This window comes from Macroventuria anomochaeta, assembly GCF_010093625.1.
Source record: "Macroventuria anomochaeta strain CBS 525.71 unplaced genomic scaffold BU25scaffold_39, whole genome shotgun sequence".
In the NCBI taxonomy this organism is placed as follows: Eukaryota; Fungi; Ascomycota; class Dothideomycetes; order Pleosporales; family Didymellaceae; genus Macroventuria; species Macroventuria anomochaeta.
This window is the reverse complement of record NW_022985400.1, coordinates 203,340-224,851: the sequence shown is the minus strand read 5'-3', so window position 1 is coordinate 224,851 and position 21,512 is coordinate 203,340. Positions and strand designations below refer to the sequence as shown.

Below are 21,512 nucleotides of genomic sequence, written 5' to 3'. Positions count from 1 at the left end.
GCGTTTCTGTGTTAGACGTGACGAATTCCATGTTGACGTTCGATAGAAGAAGGCCAGTTTGTGAACATGATATATTAACGTCGATCCTCACGATCTCTGCACCCGTAAAGATGTAAGTCGCTTCGATCTTAGACCGTTTCCCTTTCCCACTCGAGGTATCCATCATCATCATCGCTCCGGCTATCCAAGCGCCGGTGAGTGTCATAAGCCAAAAGGTAATTGTAAATCGAAAGAAGAGAAGAAAAGCAATGCAACTACAAAAAGTTATGTCGTGCTCGCAAAGATGCAGAACACGCACGAGCTCGGTGGAAGAGCTCACGAGAAAGGAGTCTCTGTAGCGACAGCGTACTGTGTAGAGAGAACAACATGCTAACCCAAGGTTGACGCCAAGTAAATGCAAGGCAGACGCAAAAAGTGGCTGGTTAAGACATGGTGGCGAAGCGAATGTCGTGAAGGGGTAGATTGATCCGCGCCTTCCAGGTCATGAACTCTGGCGCTTGGACTGAGGCTCAGGCGTAGTCTCGACGCCCTCCATAGGACCGCCTTCTTTCCCTTTGCCGAAGCTTCCTCCCTCAGCGTTCGTTGGTGTGGCGAGCCGGTCTTTCGGGTAGGGCTCCAGGTCCTTGTGACTCGTTGAGAAGGTAGAGATGACGGGCGTGTACGAGGAGTGGTCAGCCTGCGTAGGCGTCTTAGCTTCTGGACCAGCCGAGATAGGGCTGAGCAAGCTGTCCAATCCTGGGTTCGCTTCCTGTGCTTGTACCGCACCGTTCATAAGACCGTTCCAACCTCCTTCAATGTCGCGCAGCAAACGCACGTATTCCTCGGGCACCAGCCCGCTCTCCCCTGTCTTTGGGTCTTGCGCTACCAGCCAGCCCTGTCCGTGTCTGTAGGATACCAATATGACCTGGCCCTCGACAAGAGGCAGCTCGTTGTCGTTCTCGCGCGCGAAGTCGAACAGCGCCACCGCTTTCCCGTGCATTTCTTCGTCCGGCGAGGCAATCGTAAATTGGTAGTCGCGGGAGAAGCGGTTGTCGTCACGAATGTAGTCGCCGGGCTCAGACATCCCCTCGTCCGAGTCGTACGGTGGCCCTTCTTCGTTGTCGTACGAGCGCTGTGGGAGTATTGCGGCAAAGTGGGAGTCTCGTCGAGACGCACCTTCTGGTACATCGAGGTTCGATGATGAGCTGGGGGGGTATGTGATGTACTCGCCGCCGATTCCGTTGGCAGCATCGTTGACATGGCTGGGATAGTAGCTTCCTTCGCCGTTCACACCGGTGACTGAGCTCCTCCTGTGCTCCTCCGGAGCCCGCCGCCCACGCGTCTGGTCAAAGTCCACCTGGTTCGACTTTTGCTTCTTGTGCCGTGCGCTGTGATGGCTCGTGACTACGGGGCTGGCGAGGTCTTCGTCTTCGCTGTATGGCGGGCCATCGCCGAACGACGTCATGGGCAGCTGCTCGCCCAGGCCCAGGTGTTGCGGGCCAGATGCCCTCGACCCACGGTCGGTGCGCCATGCAACTGGCGGAGGGTCCGAGAGCCTTCGGTTGGCTTCGCTGGCCGGCGTTGAGGCGCCTGACCTGTGTTCCTGCGGGAGAGGGCCATAGTAGAGGGGGTGCTCAGGCTCGTATGCGAAGTCTCGTACCAGCGCGTATGGCAGACTTGAGTGGAAGGCGGGAAAGGCGACCGACTGCGGACGTGAGCGAGGACCGGGCTGGTGTGTGTTGGATGTGGTGGAGAAGGTGGACATGCGCTTGCTGGCGTACGAGCTCGCCCGCTCCAGCTTTGCGTGCGATGGCGGGGAAGTGACGAGCGGGGGCAGCGAGGTGCGGTTGGGCCCCATGTAGCCTGCCGACGCTGCGTCCCCTCCGCGGTGAGACATGACGTCGGCCGCCATGTCAGCGTCGCTCTGGCGCCCTCGAACGACGAAGCCCTCGGTGATGTCGTCAAGCCGTTGCGAGTCGGCGGGCGCGTGTGATGTGGTGGGAGCGGTATCGGTCATGCGCGGTAGCGTGCCTTATATGAGAGGGTCTGCGAAGTCAGCGGTGCTCCTATGTCATCACCTGAAACGCGGCGGAGTGCAGGCTGGTGGCAGGTGGTGGGTATGGACGACGGCGCGCAATGCAGGTGAAGCGTGTGCGTGAGCGGGTGCCCCACCGCAGCAAAGAGCACAACCTCGATGTCGCCAGCGCACACGGCGCACAACACTCGCTCGAATCACAGCAGACGGGTACCTGAGAGGCGGCTCTTGCAGGGCGGATACGGTGGATGGCGCAACGATTCAATGTTTGGTCCAATGTTTCGAGCAAGCTGCTGACCAATGGGTCGCCGGGCAGCGCCTGACGGGCTTCTGGAAAAACCTCGCAAGGGAACGACTGCGCCCAGCGATTGGGAAGGAGGCAGCAGGCAGGCGGCAGTGAGGGTATTTGCAGCGAGCCGGCGGCTGGGGAAGCGCCTTCGCTGGGGGTTGTGGGGGTGAAGGCCTGGCGCTAAGACTTACCCAGTGAACAGCCAAAGGACGGCGCAGTGTGCGAGACCGCTTTCCAGGCCAGGCGGGCGCAGTGGCAGAGGGCGACGGCTATGGCGCTGGGGCGGGCGGGTGCAATTGCGGTGGTGTTTTGAAGGAGCAACAGCAGATTGTGTTGCGGGTTGTTGAAGCCTGTGGTGTTGGATGTGGACTGGATGCACGCTGGGCCAAAAATAGAGTGCGGCGGGGGTCTTGAAACGGTGGAATCGGCGTCTGTCAGTCGCTGGGTCACAGAGAACTGCACACAAGATGCAGCGTGAGGTTCGCCAGCAGGTGCTCTAAAACCGATATAACAGAAGACGGGCCCGTAAAAGAGACTCGGCTGGCAGGGACGAGGGGCTACGTCTGAACCGGCGGCTCTGCCCTCGACAACAAACCGCTTGGTCGTAAGGCCTGAACTGCTTTGGATTAGTTCTCACGTGTCTGTTTCAGAACAGTGAAGGCTAGCTGAATGAGGTGAAGGGCTCATCCGCTGTGATCGAGGGCGTTCCCTGCTTACATCTGCGAATTGCCCATCACGAGGCCCGAGTGCATAATGTCAAGTCGCGCGTTATGGCAGAGGTACGCATGGTCGGGCTGTCCGTCACCCAACTCGACCGCAGTTCCTAGGCATGGACTAAGCCCGCCGGTCCAGGGTTCGCAGACTGCAGAGGTGACGAGCCGCGTCTTGCCCTCATCGAGCATTCCACTTCCATAAGAGGATTGCAATCTCTTCCGCTGGTCGAAAAGAACTGCAGTACGCAATGCCATGGCAACCAATTTGACCTCGGTCGCAGGAGTACTGCCGCAGCGTCCGAGACGATCGGTTTGTGCCCCTCATCGAGCAGCGTTGTGGATGCTCATGGTCCTTAGTCAGCAAGGCTTAGCGAGATCAAAACTAACCTCACCCATCCACGAGCCTCTTCGACATCCACACACCAGCACCACCGCCGCGTCAGCTATCGATTAATGCATCGTCAGCAGCGCCGAGCCTCGCATTGTAAGTACCACTTTGCGTATATAGCTTCCTGCCTGTGATGATGAATACTATTATTGGAGCTGTCCTAGGCAATAGCCTTTGAGGACTCAAATAATTACGCACACTGAAAATTCTGATACACACGCTCTTAAAGCTATCTTCGCTGCATTAACGTTGCGAGAGTATTGCTAACAGCGTGAAGAAATTTGCAGACTCGAGCTTGAGACCCACCGTACGACCGTCGCGTATCCGTTCACCACAGCTCACGTGCCTCTTTCACCCATCCATTCACGTGCCTCCTTCACCACCCATTCACGTGCCATCCTATTTACTCACCATGTCCGCCGATCCACGCCTACGGGCTCGTCAACAGCAGCAGCAGGCCGCACCGCAGGCTGCACCCGTGCCTCCACCACCCCCACCGCCGCCAATGGAGCCTCAACCCATGAGCATGGACGGCGCAAGCGACGCGCCTGCGCCTGCGCCCGCGCCCGCGCCCGCAAACCCAGCTTCAGTCCCCGACGACAAATTCAAGCTGAAGTTCTGCACCGTATGCGCCAGCAACCAGAACCGGTATGTCCAGTCCCTCATCTCCCCAAAGCCTTCCCAAATTGCCCAAGAACCCCATCTAAATCCCCTCAGCTCAATGGAAGCGCACCTCCAACTCGCCTCCGCCAACCTCCCCACGATATCCTTTGGTACCGGCTCACTCGTGCGCCTCCCCGGGCCCACAATAACGCAACCCAACGTCTACCACTTCAACAGCACAACCTACCGGTCGATCCACGACGAGCTGGCCGCGCAAAACACCGCCCTATACACGCACAACGGCCTGCTCAACATGCTCGGGCGCAATCTCAACATAAAGGGGTTCCCGGAGCGCTTCCAGGACTGGGTGCCCGGCAAACCGCGGCTGGAGCATGAGGGCGATAAGGGGTATGCGGGGACGGAGAGCGGGGTTGCGGATGTGGTCATCACATGCGAAGAACGATGCTTCGACGCGGTATTGGAAGATCTACACAATAAGGGCGGGAAGCTGAATCGCCCGGTTCACGTCTTTAACGTCGACATACGCGATAACCACGAAGAAGCGCTGGTGGGTGGAAAAGCGATTCTCGACCTCGCACTGTCACTGAACGAAGCCGCGGGGAAAGAGCGCGAGGTGCACGGCGAGAGCGGGTGGGCTGCTGGAGGCGGGGCGGCGAGAGACGGGTTCGATGAGAAGGTTCCGGAGATACTAGCGAGTTGGCAGGAGAGGTGGCCGCAAATGCCTGCGCTGTGGAGTTTGGCGTGGTTTTGAGCTTGCTTGCTTTCTCTTATGATATGTATTTTACGATACCCACGAGGCATAGCGAGGCGTTTTGGTCCAATAGCACATTTAAATATACACTATTTTCGATTCCATACAACCTCTCCTCCGCAAGTCATCCTCTCAACCACCATCTAATTTACCCTTCACTCCCACACCCAGCATCCCGTGCCCTCGGTGTTTCGTTCAATGTATTTTCAGTAAGGTGACATGTATGCGGTCTGGGGAGAAGTGTGTGTACTGCATTTCGTGATGGGGCACACAATCCCACCCTTTACTCAACATCTCAAATTACACGAAAATTCACAACGCAACACCACCACATTTTGATGACCCAGCAATGCTCAAGCTGTGCCTCCACGTCTGGAACGCTCTTTTTTTTTCTTCTAGAGAGCCAAAATCTGTCTGAATACCTGTGATCCTGCGTGGAGCCGACAGGTTGACCTGGCAGAATCCGCATAAGAACACTTACTTCACAAGCACACCGTCACCAGAAGGGCACTCCGTAATGCGAAAGAATGAAGAAGATCAATTGTGCAGTCCCCAATGACTGATGTGCACCGTGGTACCCAATATGAGCCCTAAGAATCCCAATGCAACGCCGAACGCAGCGCTAAATCCACCCAAATCAAAGGAAAATAATCTACAGAACTTCATCTTTCCTCCGTGGCCTACAGCGTAGGCGCCCTTCTCAACCCAGAGCAGTACCTCACATGCAACTCATCAATAAAATGACTATGTCTAACCCCCGGACTCCTCGCCACCCTAAACTCCTCAATCGCATCTTCCAACCTGAACCCCAACCTCTCCACAAGATAACAAACCAGGAAAAACCCCGTGCGATTGAAACCATAATGGCAGTGCACACCAACCAGCCCCTCTTTGCCCTGTTCTTGACACTGCAGCTTGACGCGATCAACGAGCTCGATGAACGCCTTGACCTCGTCTTTCATGGGCGGCTGTTTCGACACGGTGGGGAATTTGTAGTACTCAATTCCTCCCTCCTCAAGGCCTTTGGGGTCGTAAACGGGGATATCATGCGAAATGTCAATGACAGCGCAGATCTTGCCTTTCCACTCCTTTGCCACGATCTTAGGGGCATGGCGCTCGTCGACCTCGCGCAGCGTCTTCATGGCGCGGAAGGTGTTGGCGATGGGATCTGAGACGGGTTGTATGGCTTGCCATTTCTCAAGGTTTTTGACGTCCCATTTGCCTTCGGTGGAGAGGTACTGTAGTTGCCAGGCGAGCGAGAGGCGCGGGTCGATGTGGTCGGCGAGGAAGCTGCCGATTAGGCCGGAGAGGATGCGTGAGGTTGAGGGGGCGAAGAGCATGGAGTGCGCTGCGGGCTTGGGCATGATCGCGGTCTTGACAACGAGTCGACGAGGATGTGGGGATGGACTGTTGGATGATGGTGTAGGTGCAGCGGAGTTTGGCAGCGGATCTTTGATGACAATACTGCCTTCCGTGGTGCGGCTCTCTGTCTCTATTAGACTGTCACCGATTGTAGAGGTGGCCGATGTACTGGAAGCTTTTCTATCGTCGTCAAGCTTTGGGATATCGTTGGCATCGATACCCGAGTCCTGATGCTTGCGCTCTGCCAAAGCAGGATCCACTACCGCTGGGTCGAACGGTGCTGCTGCTATCGGCAGGCTTGCTTTTTCGCTGGGTGGCTCGATAGCCCCCACGTCGCGGCCAAGGAATTCCACGATACGTTTGACATTATCAGGCGGTGTAACGGAGTCGGCCTCGCCAGCAATAAGGAAAACCGGCATCTGCAAGCCCTGCCAAGTCCGACGTCCGGGAAGACCGCCTGTGGTAGGGCTGGTCTGATAGTCTGGGCACATCCCACGTGCCATGCGCTGCCATACAGCCGTACGGCTTTGTCTGTTAAACCGTAATTGCAGCTTCTTGGTCTCTTCCTCAGCATCTGTCCCAGCCATACGAAGCACGCTTGCGCTGTTGATCCCTCCCCTGCGGTCCCACCCTCTGTACAGATCAAACAGCATCGCGGGTACTGAAGCCACTCTATGTAGAAGCTTCGTCTGATGCTCGGTCGGAGGGTCTGCCTTGGGACAGATAGCAATGAGACCACTAACGTGCCTTGACAGCAGATTGGCATGAGGTGATGTTGGTGAGGCCAAAAGTGCAGCAAGAGAGCACCCCATGCTGTGCCCGATCAAGATAACGGTCTGACCTTCATCTTTGGCACGATGCTGCTCGATGACGGCTGCTAGCAGTTGGACAAGTGCATCCGTGGTGTACGCCTGAGCAGACTTCGGATCGAAAGAAGATAGACCGCATCCTGGAAGGTCGATCGCTAAGCAAGAAGCGAGGTTAGACAGACTTAGCAAGATAGGATGAAACTGCGCAATCGATCCGCCAAGGCCGTGAATAAACACCAACAAAGGTACCGGATTAGGCTTCCTAGAAAACTTGCTTTCCTGTGGATGTGGCCTGTAGAAAGTTCGAATGGCGGGATAGGTGATGTTGGTAGACAGAACCGTATATGACTGGATGGTGGAGTGCTTCCTCAAGAGTCCCGGATCGTTAGTGGCAGCATCGTCTGCTATAGTCAGTAATCTAGTCTAACCTAAGGATAGCTGATACAGGCCAGCCACGTGTAGGGAGAAGATGTGTTGCAGATCATACGGAGCTTTTCTTACCCTCAGTGGCGTCTTCTACATGCTGGGAGTTGATGGACGGAGCGATCTTTCCTTTCCTGCTTTGCCGATTCCATACCCAGTAAGCAGAGCCGCATAGAGCCGTCAATCCGACCATGCCCACGATAATTGAAGTGACAAAGTTGCCTCGGTTCACGAAGGGATTGATGAAAAGGATCAGACGGTAAGTTGAAAGTCTTATAGAGTCCCACAGGGGAAGGTCGGCGAGACTTTGTGTGCCCTGATCATTGGCTGACTGAGCCAAAGCGAACTTCAGCAGCAGGATGAGAGCCTGTGGAAGACGCAACGTGCCATTCTGAGACGAAAGGGATCGCGAATGAGGCTCCATGGCTGTTCGCGTGCTCCAGGGCTGGTTGTGTATTCAACGGGGCGCGGAGGTGCCAGCTTCCAGGAGGTTGATGCGCGGATCCTCGCACAAGGCGCAACCAATGGAATCTGGAAGTGCGAACACGATGCGCTTCCCCGCAGGTAAGAGGCCAGGCACCTGGTAACGTCTCTTTTATGCGGATGGCGCACGTTGTGGTCACAGCGAATGCGCTGCTACGAGCGGGAAGATCTAATCTGTAATCGGGCGATAAGTGCAACGTGGAATGGTCGCATCGTGAAGAAACAATAAAGCGAGTTGGAACGCCAGCGGATAGTGACAGTATGCGCGCAATGTCGTGAGAGGAGAGACGGTGTGCGGTCAAGAATCGCGATAGCACGCGTGAGTCAGTCGCGACATGGCGCGACGAGATTGTGTTGATAAAAATGAAGGTTTGCGTCATTCTTGTGGTTAAGACGGCAGGGGCGCCCCGTGCGGGCCATCGTACACAGCAGGGCTGAAGAACAATCGATGGAAGCCACACCCGGAGTCACCAACACTTCCCCTGAATATCTCCCAGCATTATGTCGACGTGCCTAAATATCAGCAGATGATTAACCGTGGATGCCGAGACGATTTGCTTTTCGTCCTGCCGTTCTAGGCTCAGTTAACTCAGTCACTGTCTTCCTACCACCACAACATCGCAGTAACAGCTCCCACTATCAACCTTACAGGTATACTATGCATCAACGAGGAGGTGATTATACAATATTGGCCGAACTGCCATTGGACAAGCTGCACGAAAATTGGTATTGCAGTTGAATTGATTGGGCAGCAATAGTCAAGAGCTGTGCTCCACCGTACGATCTGAAGCCATCTACAGAACGTCAGCCCTGCATGCCAGCACTCGGATAAGCTACTGCATCTGGTTATCAGACGCTCACGAAAGTTAGCATTCGTGGATCAGATACCTTGATGGACCGTGGAATCAACGTCTCTCTGCGCCAAGTCGCCAACAGCAGCATCGACGTGCTGCTTGCAGAAAGACTTCCATCACAACTGCTGCATCCGCATGCTTTTGTATACTGGTTTTCCATCTGTCTACAGCAATTGATGTGTCGTCACGCAAGCCCTGCGCCTTGCGCCGTTGACGCTATCGCGATGCAGTTAAACCCCGGTTTTCTCACCGACGCCTGCATATCGGAGGCCTCAGCGGTCCCGCGAAATAATTTTCAGCCGTCGCAACGCCAATACAACAGCTCGCGCTAGGTCTCCGCAACCTCCAATCGCAACAATTTGGCTTGCAACACGTTATCTCGCACTGGCTCTTCTCCACAGACTAGACTCCACGTAGCGCGTTGCTCGTGAAGTGGCAGTTGCGACCCCTCGTTCTCGTGAGCACCGAGCCGAAGACGACACCAGAACAGCCCCACTTGGGAGCTCTTTGATCTATCGGCATGCTTCATGAAGCTAGGCTATGCTTTTCCGACCTGCTTCCGACGCGCCCTGGTTGTGGGTGCGGCTAGCTGGATGTCGGTATCTGCTCACATGTCGTCTATATCTAATCGAACGCTCCACAGCTTCACCTTTGTGGACTCCTACTTTCGCCTGACTTCATCAACTGTGCCTTCCGTATTGCTTTGAACGGCCTCCATTAGTGGTTGCATAGGTTGGAACTGAGCAAGCACCCATTGGCAGCTAACTGATAATATCGAACTTCCACAATGGACCCCAAGAACCTCGACAAGCAGCGTGAGCCAGAGGAGCCGCGCTTCCTCAGCTTTCCACATCTGCCTGAAGGCACAAAGAAGGAGGATGGCACACCTGCGCTGAACAGATGGTCGTCCACCCTCACCACAGGCCACAACTTCCCAGGTGCTCAAGTATGTCAATCTGCAAGTGTGTAAACCTATATTGAAGCCAGCATTGACCGTACCATAGGCTATGCTGTACGCAGCCGGAGTTCCCAACAAGGAAGCCATGAAGACATACCCCCAAGTCGGTATTGCAAGCGTGTGGTGGGAGGGCAACCCATGCAAGTGAGTTTACCCCACGGAAGTGGCGTCATGGTACTGACCGTTATGCAGCAAGCACTGTAGGTCTACGCTTCCGAACGAAAACACCCAATCACGTCACCCAACCACCGCCGCCCTCGAAAGAGCCTCAATGATGCGTGGGGGGCAATTTGCTGACTGCTGGTAGTACTTGGATTGGGCAAGGAGATCAAGAAGCATATTGAGCAGGACAACATGCTCGCGTGGCAGTACAACACCGTGGGAGTGTCGGACGGTATCACAATGGGTGGAGAAGGTATGCAACACGCGCGATTGACATTGCATAAAGGATGGCACTGACAGCACCAGGCATGCGATTCTCCCTCCAGACCCGCGAGATAATAGCAGACAGCATTGAGACTGTCACCTGCGCCCAGCACCACGACGCCTGCATTGCGCTGCCCGGATGCGACAAGAACATGCCTGGTGTGATCATGGCATTTGCCCGTCACAACCGACCCTCAATCATGGTTTACGGCGGCTCCATCATGCCCGGCTACTCGGAGACGCTGAGGAGACCGATCAACATCTCGACATGTTACGAGAAGCACGGTGCATACATCTACAAGAACCTCGAGAGTGCAGAGCCGGGCAAGTTCTCGCCAGATGAGATCATGGAAGACATTGAGAAGCACGCATGTCCAGGAGCAGGGGCCTGTGGTGGCATGTATACTGCAAATACCATGTCCACATCCATCGAAGGCAAGCAGTACGTCCACACGAGCTACAACGCATACTGATATCTTGAAGCCATGGGACTCACCCTCCCCAACTCCTCCACAACCCCCGCCGAATCCCCCGCAAAAATGCGCGAATGCGCCAAAGCCGCCGCTGCAATCCGGGTTTGCATGGAGAAAAACATTACGCCGCGCAAGCTCCTCACAAGGGCGTCGTTCGAAAACGCTCTCGTCATGATGATGGTCCTCGGCGGCTCGACAAACGCCGTCCTGCACTTGCTCGCCATGGCAGGCACAGCAGACGTGCCGCTAACAATCGACGACTTCCAGCGCGTCAGCGACAAGATTCCGTTCCTCGCCAACCTAGCTCCATCGGGGCAGTTCATGGCCGCCGATCTATTTGATATTGGCGGTATGCCGGCGGTGATGAAGCTGCTTATCGCAGCGGGCTTGCTCGACGGCTCCATTCCTACTGTGACTGGAAAGACGCTCGCGGAGAACGTAGAACCCTACCCTTCCCTGCCGCAGGACCAGGTAGTCATCCGTCCGCTCAACAACCCCATCAAGCCTACGGGTCACATTGAGATCTTGAGGGGTAATCTTGCGCCTGCTGGCGCTGTGGCGAAGATCACCGGAAAGGAAGGGTTGAGCTTCACGGGCAAGGCGATTGTGTTTAATAAAGAGCATGAGTTGGATTCCGCACTGAATAAGGGCGAGATTCCGCACGGCGAGAACGTTGTAGTGGTGGTGAGGTACGAGGGGCCTAAGGGCGGGCCGGGTATGCCCGAGCAGCTCAAAGCGAGCGCGGCGATTATGGGCGCAAAACTCACCAATGTTGCGCTGATTACGGATGGAAGGTATTCTGGCGCCTCCCATGGGTTTATCGTGGGGCATATGTGTCCTGAGGCGGCTGTTGGTGGGCCGATTGCGGTGGTTAGGACGGGCGACATGATTACAATTGATGCCGAGAAGCATCGGATTGATATGCATGTTGATGACGAGGAGATTGCGGAGAGGTTGAAGAGTTGGAAGGCGCCGTCTATGCCGGTCACGAGAGGTGTACTGGCTAAGTACGCAAGGTTGGTGGGAGACGCATCTCATGGCGCGATGACGGATCTGTTCTGAGGATGAGGGTGAGGATTATGGAGAAGGGGGAGCTGAAAAGGTACATGACAACAGAACTCTGATCGTTCACCGTGTGATCTTAGATGTCAAGTTTTTGAGCAAGCAATCTGCATAACCAAATGGTGGTTCCCTTTCACTATAAGAATCCTTCTCTGCTCTGTATGAATGAGTACTGGACATCGGTAGTTGAGAGGAAAGGTCAATGCTGGCAAAGTGATCATATCCGAATAAAGTGGCGCCAGATTTGAAGAAATGGGGTATCAAGTTGCTTTTCAGGCAGTGCCTGTCTCCATTGGAAGATAACCTAGGCTATTTCTGCCCTAGCATAACGCCATAAGCCGTAAACCGTAGATGCTCCATTAAATGCAAGCGACGTTCCTTTCCGAACGTTACTTCAGAGGGATCTGTTCATCCGGAGGGACTTGTAGACGCATCCGACTCATCATTGACTCGTCCGACTCGTTTACTCGTCATCCTCCTCCTCCTCAGCCTCGAGAGTGGTCTGGGCAATGCGGTCCAAATCACGCTGGCCGGACTGTGTGATGCGGCGGCCACCCTTGTCCTCGTCAATCTCAACGACGCCGATCTTCTCGAGCGCCTGGAGGACCTTGCGGTCGACGGAGCCGGAGGCGTCAACGTGGTGGGAGGGACGGGAACCGCGGTTCTTGGTGGAACTATTCCAATTAGCATCTTTCCCCTTCTCTAGTCCCTCGTGGGTGAGTGTAGATGAATTATGGGAAGGCGTACCCGTGGACCTTGCGGAGACGGCCAACACCGACGGTCTTGCGCATGTAGACGTGGCGGGCAACGGCGGCAGCGCGGACGTAGAACCAGTCGATGTCCTGGGGAGGCAGTTCGTTGGAGTCTATCATCCCTATTAGAACGATGCACGCGCAATGTCGAGTGATGAGAGACTTACGCGATGTCTTGACGGTATCAACCCAACCTGTAGATAAGACGGTCAGCGAGCTGATCGTACAATTATCCCCCAGCGACGGGATTCAGGTTTTATCCTTCACCCGCTGGAATAGTACGAACCTGGGCTTCTCATAGTCAGTACACTGTCGCATCTCCAATACTATTGATTGGTACGTACATGGGGAGCTTTCCCTGCCTCTTCAAGAAGGCGGCGTAAGAAGTAATGAACTTCCGCGCCTCGACGTCCTTAACAGAAACACCACCCATTTTGTCGGTATTGCTGGGAATAGAGGGGTTAGTTGGAGAGGTGTTGAGTCTTGTCGAGTGCGTCGTCGAGGGTGTTGGCCAAATCGAACTTCGATTTTCGTTCGCTCGTGGCTCGCTAACGCCCGCGCTGAGTGCGGTGAAATAGTCGGCCCGGTGAAAAAGCGGGTCGGTGCGCTGACGAAGCCTGCAGCATCTCGACCACCCATCACAGGCTACGCATCACACTTTTGTCGCAATCTTTCTCACCGCTTAAAATGTATCGCTGCATTTGCTGCATTCGCAGTCCAGCAGCTCTATGCTGAAAAAAAAATCCACTTGTGCAATGCTGCATGTCTGCACGATCCGGTAAGAGCCGAGGCATAGCCTGCAGATATATACATGTTACCTTTGCGCACAGAAATTCAGTGCAGGCAACCGACATCAAAGGCCCTGCAGCATCAAACTTTGGACGACAATTTTGTCACTTTGAAACAACCTGGGGGTCACTGCGGTACGACATCTGCATAGGTAATCACTGTGCTTGGTTCATTGTTCAACATTATACATTGGTATAACTATCTACAACATTCTACCTAAGCCTTGGGGAACTGGGTGATGTCAATTACAGACAGTTGCACCTTGTTGGTAGTGCTAGGAGGAAGAACACCGCCACCCATAATGAGCAGCTTCTTAGGGTCCTTCAGCACGCGCAGGTGGCGAGTGTAGTGCTGCTTTTCAGGAGTGGGAACCCTAATCCAAGGTGTGCCTGCCTCTCCAAGACCCCTGTTGATGTAGATGTCACCACTGGTGCCGGAGCTGACAATGATGGTGCCGTTCTTGCCGCCAATGGGGGTCCAGACATTGTAGGGAGAGCCTTCGGGGATGGTACCGTCGGTGGTGATGAGCTGGTGGTCCTCAGCGGAGTCGAACTTCTCAGGGTCGGTAGAGAGACGGTAGAAGAGGGGGAACTTGTAACTCGAGCTGTTGGTAGGGCCGCCGCCGTACTCATAGGTCATGAGGTACTTGCCATTGGGCAGGAGGGTGACGGTCGGCATGCCGGGGCGGTCGGTGTACCTGGAGTGACGGATATCGTTGACAACAGGGCCCCAGTTCTTGCCGTCGGTGGTGGTCTGGTGAACCATCTTCTGGCCGTAGGTGGCGTTGTCACGCTGGTCTGAGTAGTAGCAGATGAGCTTGTTCTGGTGGAGCATGAGAAAGGGCTCCCAGACGGGAGTGAGGCCGTTATTAGGGATGGCCTCGCCACCAGCAGCGATGTGCGAGACGAACTTCCATGTCACACCCTTGTCGGTAGAAGCGTACAGCTCAATCTGGGTGGTAGAGAGATCGGTGGGGATAGAGCTTCCGGAAAGCAGAACGGTACCAGCAGGCCATTGACCAAACTTCTTGGGAAGGATGTAGAGGAATGGCTGGTAGCGGAGACCGTTCTGAGGCTGCGCCTGGTCGTAAACGCGCGAGATCTCCTTCCAGTTGTATCCGCCGTCGGTCGACTTGTAAATGGGGAAGTAGACCTTGGACTTGGGGTCGCTACCCTCAGGGCTGTAGTTCTCCCATGTCGCGAGAAGGTTGCCGTTCTCGAACTGAGCAGTACGAGCGTACAGAGTGCGAGGGTCGGTATAGTTCGACGGGGGTGTGAAGACAACGCGCTGAGAGAAGAACTCAGGGACCTTCGACGAGCCCTGGGGGGCAGCCGAGACGGTCAGGGAAAGCAGCGAGGAGAGGAGGAAGGTAGAGAGCCTCATCTTGACGATTGAACTGAGATGCTGGAAAAAAAAGTGTTTGATCGGCGCTCAGCCCATCATATAAAGAAAATCCATCTACCAGGAAACACGAGCCTCACGACCAATATCACGTCACCTACCTGCCCGTTCCTGACGCTTACCAGAAGCACACATGGAATCTCCGTTTCCGCTCAACTCCACGAGCAGTTATTTGCGGGGAATTCTGGCTCCGGAGAAATTGTGGAGATCATCGACGGTGATGTTGCGGGGAATGGCAGCAACGATATGCCGAACATGTTGTTAGCTTTGATTGCTCCAGGATTTCCCGCGCGCAATTCAGCCGAGGCGCGGTGTACCACACTGAATCAAGGCATAGCTGCGGTGATCAGGACATGTGATGCGCAGATATAAGACAAAAGCCAAGGTAAGTATCGGAGAATCACCGAGAGCTGTTGAAGTCGTGATGTGAGTGATGTGGTGGTCGAAGGTTGAAGTCGGAGGTGTTGGCGAAGCTCACGGAAATATGACGCCACCACCTCGCGAACAACGGAAGGAGCCTCTGGGCAACCGTTGGCGTTGCTTCCTTCCACCAACCTGACCACCTGCAACGGCACCGTCCTCCCATGCCGCCGGACCTCGATGACCGTTGACGATATTTTCCTAGCGGTTGAAGCACTGAACACACGAAATCTACGCGTTAGTCACGGCGCAGCTGCTTTTGAAGGCTCGACACGCTCTTTTAACGATGATGCACTTGCACATATCGTCTTGCGCAGTCTTGCTCGATAGGTTTTTTTTGAAGAGCTGCTGGACTAGCGGTTCATCTGCAGCTACGGTGGCGCATCATGTTGTACCCCTTACCACGAACTCAAGCAAAAGCAATTTCTGGGTTCACCTCACCAATGTACTTGGAACGACGCCGGAAAGCAACCAAACAGAAAAACAGAGGCAACACTGTTTACTTATCGAATGTTTCTAGCCTTTGAGGTTGGGTGTGCTAAGCCAGGCCTGCATCATGTTGAGAAGACTTGGTACCTTGGACAAACTTGCTACATGCGGTGGAGCCGCCCGTCTACAAGTACGTACCTTAGTCCATCCTGCAGCGCTCATATGCATCTCAGGTCGATAGTCTTCTCGCATTCACTGGCATCACTGTCTCGATACCATATAGCGTTGGCGTTGACCACGAAAATGACTGTGGCCTACCAGCCATCGAACAACACCATGTCACGGAGCGATCCCAGGTGAGTAGCGAGGTATGAAGATGTTACCCGTGAGAACGAGTGCAATATCTCTCAGTGGTCTGAGGGGGTAAACGTGACATCCCACGCCTCATCGAGGGACGATCTCGAGGCATTGCTGGTCTGGCAGATCACGTCGTGGAGTCTGCGACATCGACGAATGGGGCGAGGCAGTCGATTCGGACCTGAGGGTCCAAGGCTGCGCTGTTTGGCAGATGCACTAGGTCTTTGGTCTAATGAACAGTGATTCGGTCGGTATGCGGCCTTTTGAGCACAATTTTTGAGCTGATAATCTCGCCTGCTCGTAGGCGGACACCAGCGGATTGTGTTACAACCGAAAGGAAATATAAGACGACAGCATTTGACCTCTTTCTTTATAGAGATCAAGACAGCAGTTCATGAGCAGGTGTCGCGCGTGGTAAGTTGTAACGTTCCCCTAAGGTTTTTTGGCTCTCGGATTCGGGATTGGTTCTTCGTTCATTCATCCTGGGCGGCCAATTTTTCCCACTCTTGACTCTCAATCTTTGGGTCTGACAGCGTTCAGATTTGCTTCGTTTGACAGCGGGCGATATTGTCAAGAAGCAGTAAAAGAGAAACAAAATATGCGAAACGCAACGTATGACGGAACATCGTTGATGGTAGGGACATCGTGCAGAGGTCTCGCTGTCACAGTCTGTCATCAGGAGAAGTTCACCGACATTCGTCTTTCGCAGCCGCCTTCCGATGCCATGCCTTGGTCCTCCGCGTATCCGTCGTTCCAATATTTACATCAGATTCCATCATGCAAGCCAGACTGGTTAAAGATGTTGTTCCGCGCGCTATTGGAGGAAAATTGCCTGTTTCATGTATAAAACTTGGAGTTTTACCCCTGGCTAGAGCCGTCAGCGTTCCGATCCCGTGGACCCACCCAGCCTAGCCTCGCTTGCGTGCATGACCGTTCCACAGGCGATTCGAGATCTTGAATCTGACAGGCACTGAATCGACAACCAAGACAAGGCTGCGAGGCGACAACATCAAAGGAACACGCTGTCGATGGTGGGCCAGCAGGACGTGGCTTTTGGACTGGCATCTCCATGCTTACTGCCGAGGGTTTGAACAGCACTGTGGCATGCGGATGGACGACGACGCATCAATACCAATGCATGAACACTCAGTCCGTCCGTCCGTTCAACTCATGTCAACCAGCCCTGCACGATCAAAACTAGATGTTTGACAGCTGCCCCACGTAATGCGGCGCTCTTGGCACGTATTTGACAGAAACCACTATCATCTTGGCGGCGTCAACGTTCCCGAGGCAAGATTAAGCAGGAGCATTGGGATGCATGTTTCACACACTCGCTAAACCCGTTTCCGAAGACCAGAACCACATCATGCCCGCCACGCGAAATCCTTCTGCCAGGAACACAGCGTAACCTCCGTACTGTGCAAGGTACACCTCATCATGCCTCACGAGAGTGTTCCGAAGTTTCGTTTTGACGCCCAGCCTACAGACACGGGACACTCTCGGGTCCCTCAATGTCGCTTGTCTACCTTAAAGCGGTACTGTAGGATGGAGTTTCAGGAACGCGCAGTGGGTGAACATCGCTTTGCGCGCGGCATGAATCATTGTGTACTGGGCTTTCATCTTAGTCAACTTGGGGGTGCGAGCGGCTGGAATATAAGGATGCAAAGGTACCTCGAGACTTGAACCTCATTGCTACAGTTCAGTACCTTCTTTTCCCACCCTCATTCACTCATTTCAAGTCCGCTAGCCGGCTCAACATTCTTTTCAGAACTCACCATCGTTTGCAACGATAATCTTCACAACTCTCTCAAACTCCTTTCGAAGATCCCAGATCAATTCATCAACATGCTTTCCAAGATCGCTACCGTTGCCGCCTTCGCCGCTGGTGCTCTTGCCCACGGCACTGTCAATGGTGTCACCATCAACGGTCAGTTCGAGCAGGGTTTCCTCCTCGATTACTACTACGCCAACCAGAACGGTCAGACCCCCGCTGAGCACATTGGTTGGTACGCCGAGAACCTCGACAACGGCTTTGTCGAGCCCAACTCCTTCGGCGAGGCCGACATCATCTGCCACAAGGCTGGTAGCCCCAAGCTCTCCTCCGACTCCATGGCCAAGGTCGCTGCCGGTGGCACAGTCGAGTTCCACTGGACTACCTGGCCCGAGTCCCACATGGGCCCCGTCATCACCTACGTCGCTCCATACACTGGTGATGTCGAGTCTGTTGACAAGACCTCGCTCAAGTGGACCAAGATCCAGGCCGACGGTTACGCTGATGGCGAGTGGGCTGCCGTCAAGATGATCAGCCAGAACAACACATGGCCCGTCACCGTCCCTGAGTCCCTTGCCGCTGGCAAGTACGTCTTCCGCCACGAGATCATCGCTCTTCACGGTGCTAGCTCCGCCAACGGTGCCCAGAACTACCCTCAGGTGAGTTTTTATCCTGTTCCCCTACATTGAACGTACAAACTAACTCGAAACAGTGCTTGAACATTGGTATGCCTTCCTTGTGATTGAACTTGTCTAACTCAGAGAACTAATTTGTCACAGAGGTCACCGGTTCCGGAACTGAGACCCCCGAGGGTGTTGTTGGCACCAGCCTCTACACCGCCGACGAGGACGGCATCATCTTCAACCCCTACGCCGCCACCATCAACTACAACATCCCCGGTCCCGCTCTCTGGACCGGCGGCTCCGGCTCCTCCACCCCCGCTCCCACCACCGGCGCTGGCAACGGCACTGCCACCGCTACCCCCACCGCTCCTGCCGCTACCTCCGCTGCTGCTTCCTCTGCTGCTGCCTCTGCTCCCGCTGCCACCTCCGCCGCTGCTGAGGCTACTCCCGTCGCCAGCTCCACCCCCGTCGCCTCGTCCTCACCTGCTCCTTCCAGCGGCGCCGGTGAGTCCGGCTCGCTCCCAAAGACCTTCACCATCGAGACCTTCATTGCTTGGCTCGAGGAGGCTGCTGGTTCTTCCAGCAACACCAAGGCTCGCCGCCACGCTCGCTCTCTCTTCTTCTAGATATCTGCTTTAGATGTCTAGAGGGGCGGACATGATTGATGTTTCTCCAAGATCTTCCTTTGAGAGTGGATTGTATCTTTGTACGATGGCCACATCTTCACTTTCTTGTGTATAGCTCTTACACCTTTTTGTAGCATAGCGCCTTTTGGGACTAGAATTGGTTCTGCGGCGAATATAAACTGCGCTGTTCAAGCTTCTTCTCCATCTACACAAGTGATTTGCTCTGAATCGTGACTACTTGATCCAGCGCGCAGTCTACGAAGAGGATACAGAAACATGACCGCGAAAGAGCCCCTCGTCATAAGCAGTCTAATTACGCTGTCGCCCATACGCTGGACAAAACTGGTCCGTAGAGTGTCTAGACCCAACAGCGAGCTCAGAACCTTTGCTCCCACCTCAACGTCATGATGCCGACAACCCACCCGATGATAACCCTCCAGGTTGGCAATATATACTCCAGCCCCCGCTCATTCCTTGCCAGCTCTGGCACTAGCTTTGTTAGCCGTTTGTGTCGCAAGCGCGTCGCCTGCTTTTTCAACCACTTGTTCTCGGATCGCCGTAGCAGTTCGTCAAATACGGCGTCTTCGATGCAACCCTCCATGGACATCTTCAACTGTTCAGGAGTGGTCAAGTCCTGATATCGTCGTGCATTAAAGTACTCCTCCAGTTGTCGAAGCAGCTTGCGTGGTGACATGTGTGCAGTCCCAAGTCCTTCATCGCCTCCACATTCATGAGCGACGACAGCGTACACTGTGGCTAGTAATTCAGTAGCCTCTCGTCCATCGACAATAATGGATTGTTTTGCAAAGCCATCAAGTGGTAGAGTTCTGACTTGCGAAAGCAAGTCAAGGATGAGAGCTGGTTGCAAGAGACCCGGTTCATCCAGAAAACAGACGAAGCTGTTGCATACAGGACAGGCTATGCAGAGATCATCACTTCCTTTGAAGTCGTAGCGCTCCGTTAGACATGACTGACATACAGTATGTCCGCAGCCAGGGAGCTGTATGGCTGTACCTCGAGGGAAATACAGCTTACCGTTGTCATGCGTCCAACTGTTGCAGCTCACGCAAGCAGTACCCTTGTGATATGGTAGCTCGTACGGAACCTGTGGAGGTGCTACCATCGGGTTGCGAATACTGTATGTTTTGTTGGGTGTAACAGGACTTGATGCAGAGTCTCCTTCGAAAAACCCAACCGCCTATGGTGGGCGTTCGTATGCGGACTCGTCCGAGGAACAATCCCACTCAGTACCCGGGCTGTTCCATACTATGTCTTTGGTCACAGTCATACCATCCAAAGGACGGGACAGGTCGGACGGCGAGTGAATGGGCAGGCTCTCGTAACCTTCGTCTGACATGTCGAACTGAAGGCTTGGTATACTGTTCTGTTCTACCGGCAAGAGTGGCGAAGATGCATCAGAGAGTAAGGGTGGTTGTGATAACGTAATGGCGTCGTGCCATAAGTTCGCAATTGCCGAAACGTCCTGCTTGGGATCCTCTTGAATTCGCTGGATGAGGTCAGGTACTGCATTCTCTGGTAAAGTCCGAATGGACTCAATGAAAGCGTCGGCGGTCGGTGCATCTCCAGTGTGCAACGCGGCAGGAATAGAGACGTGCCGCTCGAGGCCACCTCGCCCAATAGCAACTTGCTCGTCCCCGACCTGCTCGATACCAGGCTCCTCCGATTGTTGTTGCCCAAGTTTCTGCTGCGGAGATTCAGTCTGCTCGCTTTCATGCTGCTCAGTTGCGTAGCGCCATGAATCATGTTGCTCCGCTAGGCGTTGTCTGGTTCCGGCTGCTGCCTCAGGCGTCGCTCCACTTCTCCTCAACTTCTGTGCTTCCGTTCTTGTTATGCCTTTGTAGAAGTCTTGAGGCTTACGACCCTTGGTACCTTTGGAACCGTGAGGGTGACCTTCTCCGCGATGAGTCTTGGAGCGATCCAGCGCGCGGGCACAACTGGGCCTATGCTTCTCTGCCATTGAGATAGTGGAGTGGAGATGCTTCAGCAGCGTAGGACACGTGTTGGTATATGTGGGAGCGTATTCCAACAGTTGGAGCGCATCGTGTGCGGTATCGACTGCTTGTCTAGTGGCGGTGCAGTCGATTAACTTGACAGCTGCAACGAATGCAGTAGGTGAAAGTGGCTCAAGGAACCACGAAGGCGGTGTAGCAGACCTCAAGGCAATGTCATACGAGGCACCGTCACTGCCGTAGCCTGAATCGCGATCACAGTCACTTCGCGATGAGCTTAGATACACGTGTGCCATTGGTAGTGACAAAATGACGATGCTTCGGTCGACAAATGACAAGCGATGGAAAGATAGAAGCGAAGAATGATGGCGGTGAGCGATGGCGGATGTGGTTGTAGTAGAGGTAAAAGCTGACCGACAGATGCACCTAATCACCAGGAAGGAAAGCTAGCATATACCGTTCCTGCTCTTGAAATGTGTTGGCAAGTGCGCTGACTAGCGCAGTAAGGCAAGAGGCTCACGCATGGCAGGTGCGAGTACGACAAGCATGAGTCTCCATTCGTTCAATTCTCAGATCTGCAGGCACGAACCAGTGTTGCAAGCAAGGCTCATTAAAAAAAAGGCAAGATGACAGGCTGTGGAACTTCAAACAAATCACAATCAATTCACTAGCTACCAACGACCTCAAACCAATCCTCTTTCTCTTATCGGCAAGCGGTCAATTGTACCGCCCCAATAAGGAAACG

The 21,512-nt window shown here is 54.4% G+C and overlaps 10 protein-coding genes across 10 annotated transcripts; 4 read left to right on the top strand and 6 right to left on the bottom strand.

Moving 5' to 3' along the window:
* Nucleotides 1-481: 481 nt before the first annotated feature.
* Nucleotides 482-1,891, bottom strand: BU25DRAFT_350670 (uncharacterized protein; the record flags this gene model as incomplete). The annotated part of the gene is made up of 1 exon (XM_033703320.1): nt 482-1,891. The coding sequence occupies one exon, from the start codon at nt 1,889-1,891 to the stop codon at nt 482-484; it is 1,410 nt and encodes a 469-aa protein (XP_033557333.1).
* A 1,541-nt stretch (nt 1,892-3,432) lies between these two features.
* On the top strand, nt 3,433-4,884 carry BU25DRAFT_414649 (RNA polymerase II subunit A C-terminal domain phosphatase SSU72). The gene is made up of 3 exons (XM_033707345.1): nt 3,433-3,500; nt 3,682-4,052; nt 4,122-4,884. Exons 2-3 carry the CDS (start codon nt 3,817-3,819, stop codon nt 4,777-4,779), a joined length of 894 nt encoding a protein of 297 aa, XP_033557332.1. The 5' UTR covers nt 3,433-3,500; nt 3,682-3,816; the 3' UTR covers nt 4,780-4,884.
* A 438-nt stretch (nt 4,885-5,322) lies between these two features.
* BU25DRAFT_401345 (uncharacterized protein) lies at nt 5,323-8,191 on the bottom strand. Its single transcript, XM_033705009.1, has 2 exons — nt 7,452-8,191; nt 5,323-7,351 (listed from the first exon to the last, which is right to left on the bottom strand). Exons 1-2 carry the CDS (start codon nt 7,795-7,797, stop codon nt 5,460-5,462), a joined length of 2,238 nt encoding a protein of 745 aa, XP_033557331.1. The 5' UTR covers nt 7,798-8,191; the 3' UTR covers nt 5,323-5,459.
* Nucleotides 8,192-8,338: 147 nt separating this feature from the next.
* On the top strand, nt 8,339-8,785 carry BU25DRAFT_414647 (uncharacterized protein). The gene is made up of 2 exons (XM_033707344.1): nt 8,339-8,650; nt 8,745-8,785. The coding sequence occupies exon 1, from the start codon at nt 8,398-8,400 to the stop codon at nt 8,593-8,595; it is 198 nt and encodes a 65-aa protein (XP_033557330.1). The 5' UTR covers nt 8,339-8,397; the 3' UTR covers nt 8,596-8,650; nt 8,745-8,785.
* Nucleotides 8,786-9,497: 712 nt separating this feature from the next.
* BU25DRAFT_434401 (dihydroxy-acid dehydratase-like protein) lies at nt 9,498-11,629 on the top strand (the record flags this gene model as incomplete). The annotated part of the gene is made up of 6 exons (XM_033708857.1): nt 9,498-9,656; nt 9,715-9,812; nt 9,861-9,904; nt 9,976-10,083; nt 10,137-10,529; nt 10,578-11,629. The coding sequence occupies 6 exons, from the start codon at nt 9,498-9,500 to the stop codon at nt 11,627-11,629; spliced, it is 1,854 nt and encodes a 617-aa protein (XP_033557329.1).
* Nucleotides 11,630-11,801: 172 nt separating this feature from the next.
* Nucleotides 11,802-12,814, bottom strand: BU25DRAFT_451566 (40S ribosomal protein-like protein S19; the record flags this gene model as incomplete). The annotated part of the gene is made up of 5 exons (XM_033709762.1): nt 11,802-12,303; nt 12,377-12,494; nt 12,549-12,575; nt 12,668-12,672; nt 12,726-12,814. The coding sequence occupies 5 exons, from the start codon at nt 12,812-12,814 to the stop codon at nt 12,093-12,095; spliced, it is 450 nt and encodes a 149-aa protein (XP_033557328.1). The 3' UTR covers nt 11,802-12,092.
* A 542-nt stretch (nt 12,815-13,356) lies between these two features.
* BU25DRAFT_414645 (glycoside hydrolase family 93 protein) lies at nt 13,357-15,026 on the bottom strand. The gene has a single exon (XM_033707343.1). It carries the CDS (start codon nt 14,551-14,553, stop codon nt 13,387-13,389), a length of 1,167 nt encoding a protein of 388 aa, XP_033557327.1. The 5' UTR covers nt 14,554-15,026; the 3' UTR covers nt 13,357-13,386.
* Nucleotides 15,027-15,968: 942 nt separating this feature from the next.
* BU25DRAFT_183413 (uncharacterized protein) lies at nt 15,969-16,544 on the bottom strand. The gene has a single exon (XM_033700938.1). The coding sequence runs from the start codon at nt 16,451-16,453 to the stop codon at nt 16,157-16,159; it is 297 nt and encodes a 98-aa protein (XP_033557326.1). The 5' UTR covers nt 16,454-16,544; the 3' UTR covers nt 15,969-16,156.
* Nucleotides 16,545-17,622: 1,078 nt separating this feature from the next.
* Nucleotides 17,623-18,797, top strand: BU25DRAFT_462278 (lytic polysaccharide monooxygenase; the record flags this gene model as incomplete). Its single annotated transcript, XM_033710509.1, has 3 exons — nt 17,623-18,207; nt 18,261-18,273; nt 18,328-18,797. 3 exons carry the CDS (start codon nt 17,623-17,625, stop codon nt 18,795-18,797), a joined length of 1,068 nt encoding a protein of 355 aa, XP_033557325.1.
* A 376-nt stretch (nt 18,798-19,173) lies between these two features.
* BU25DRAFT_425142 (uncharacterized protein) lies at nt 19,174-21,063 on the bottom strand (the record flags this gene model as incomplete). The annotated part of the gene is made up of 3 exons (XM_033708333.1): nt 19,174-19,736; nt 19,833-19,995; nt 20,065-21,063. The coding sequence occupies 3 exons, from the start codon at nt 21,061-21,063 to the stop codon at nt 19,174-19,176; spliced, it is 1,725 nt and encodes a 574-aa protein (XP_033557324.1).
* Between the last annotated feature and the right edge of the window lie 449 nt (nt 21,064-21,512).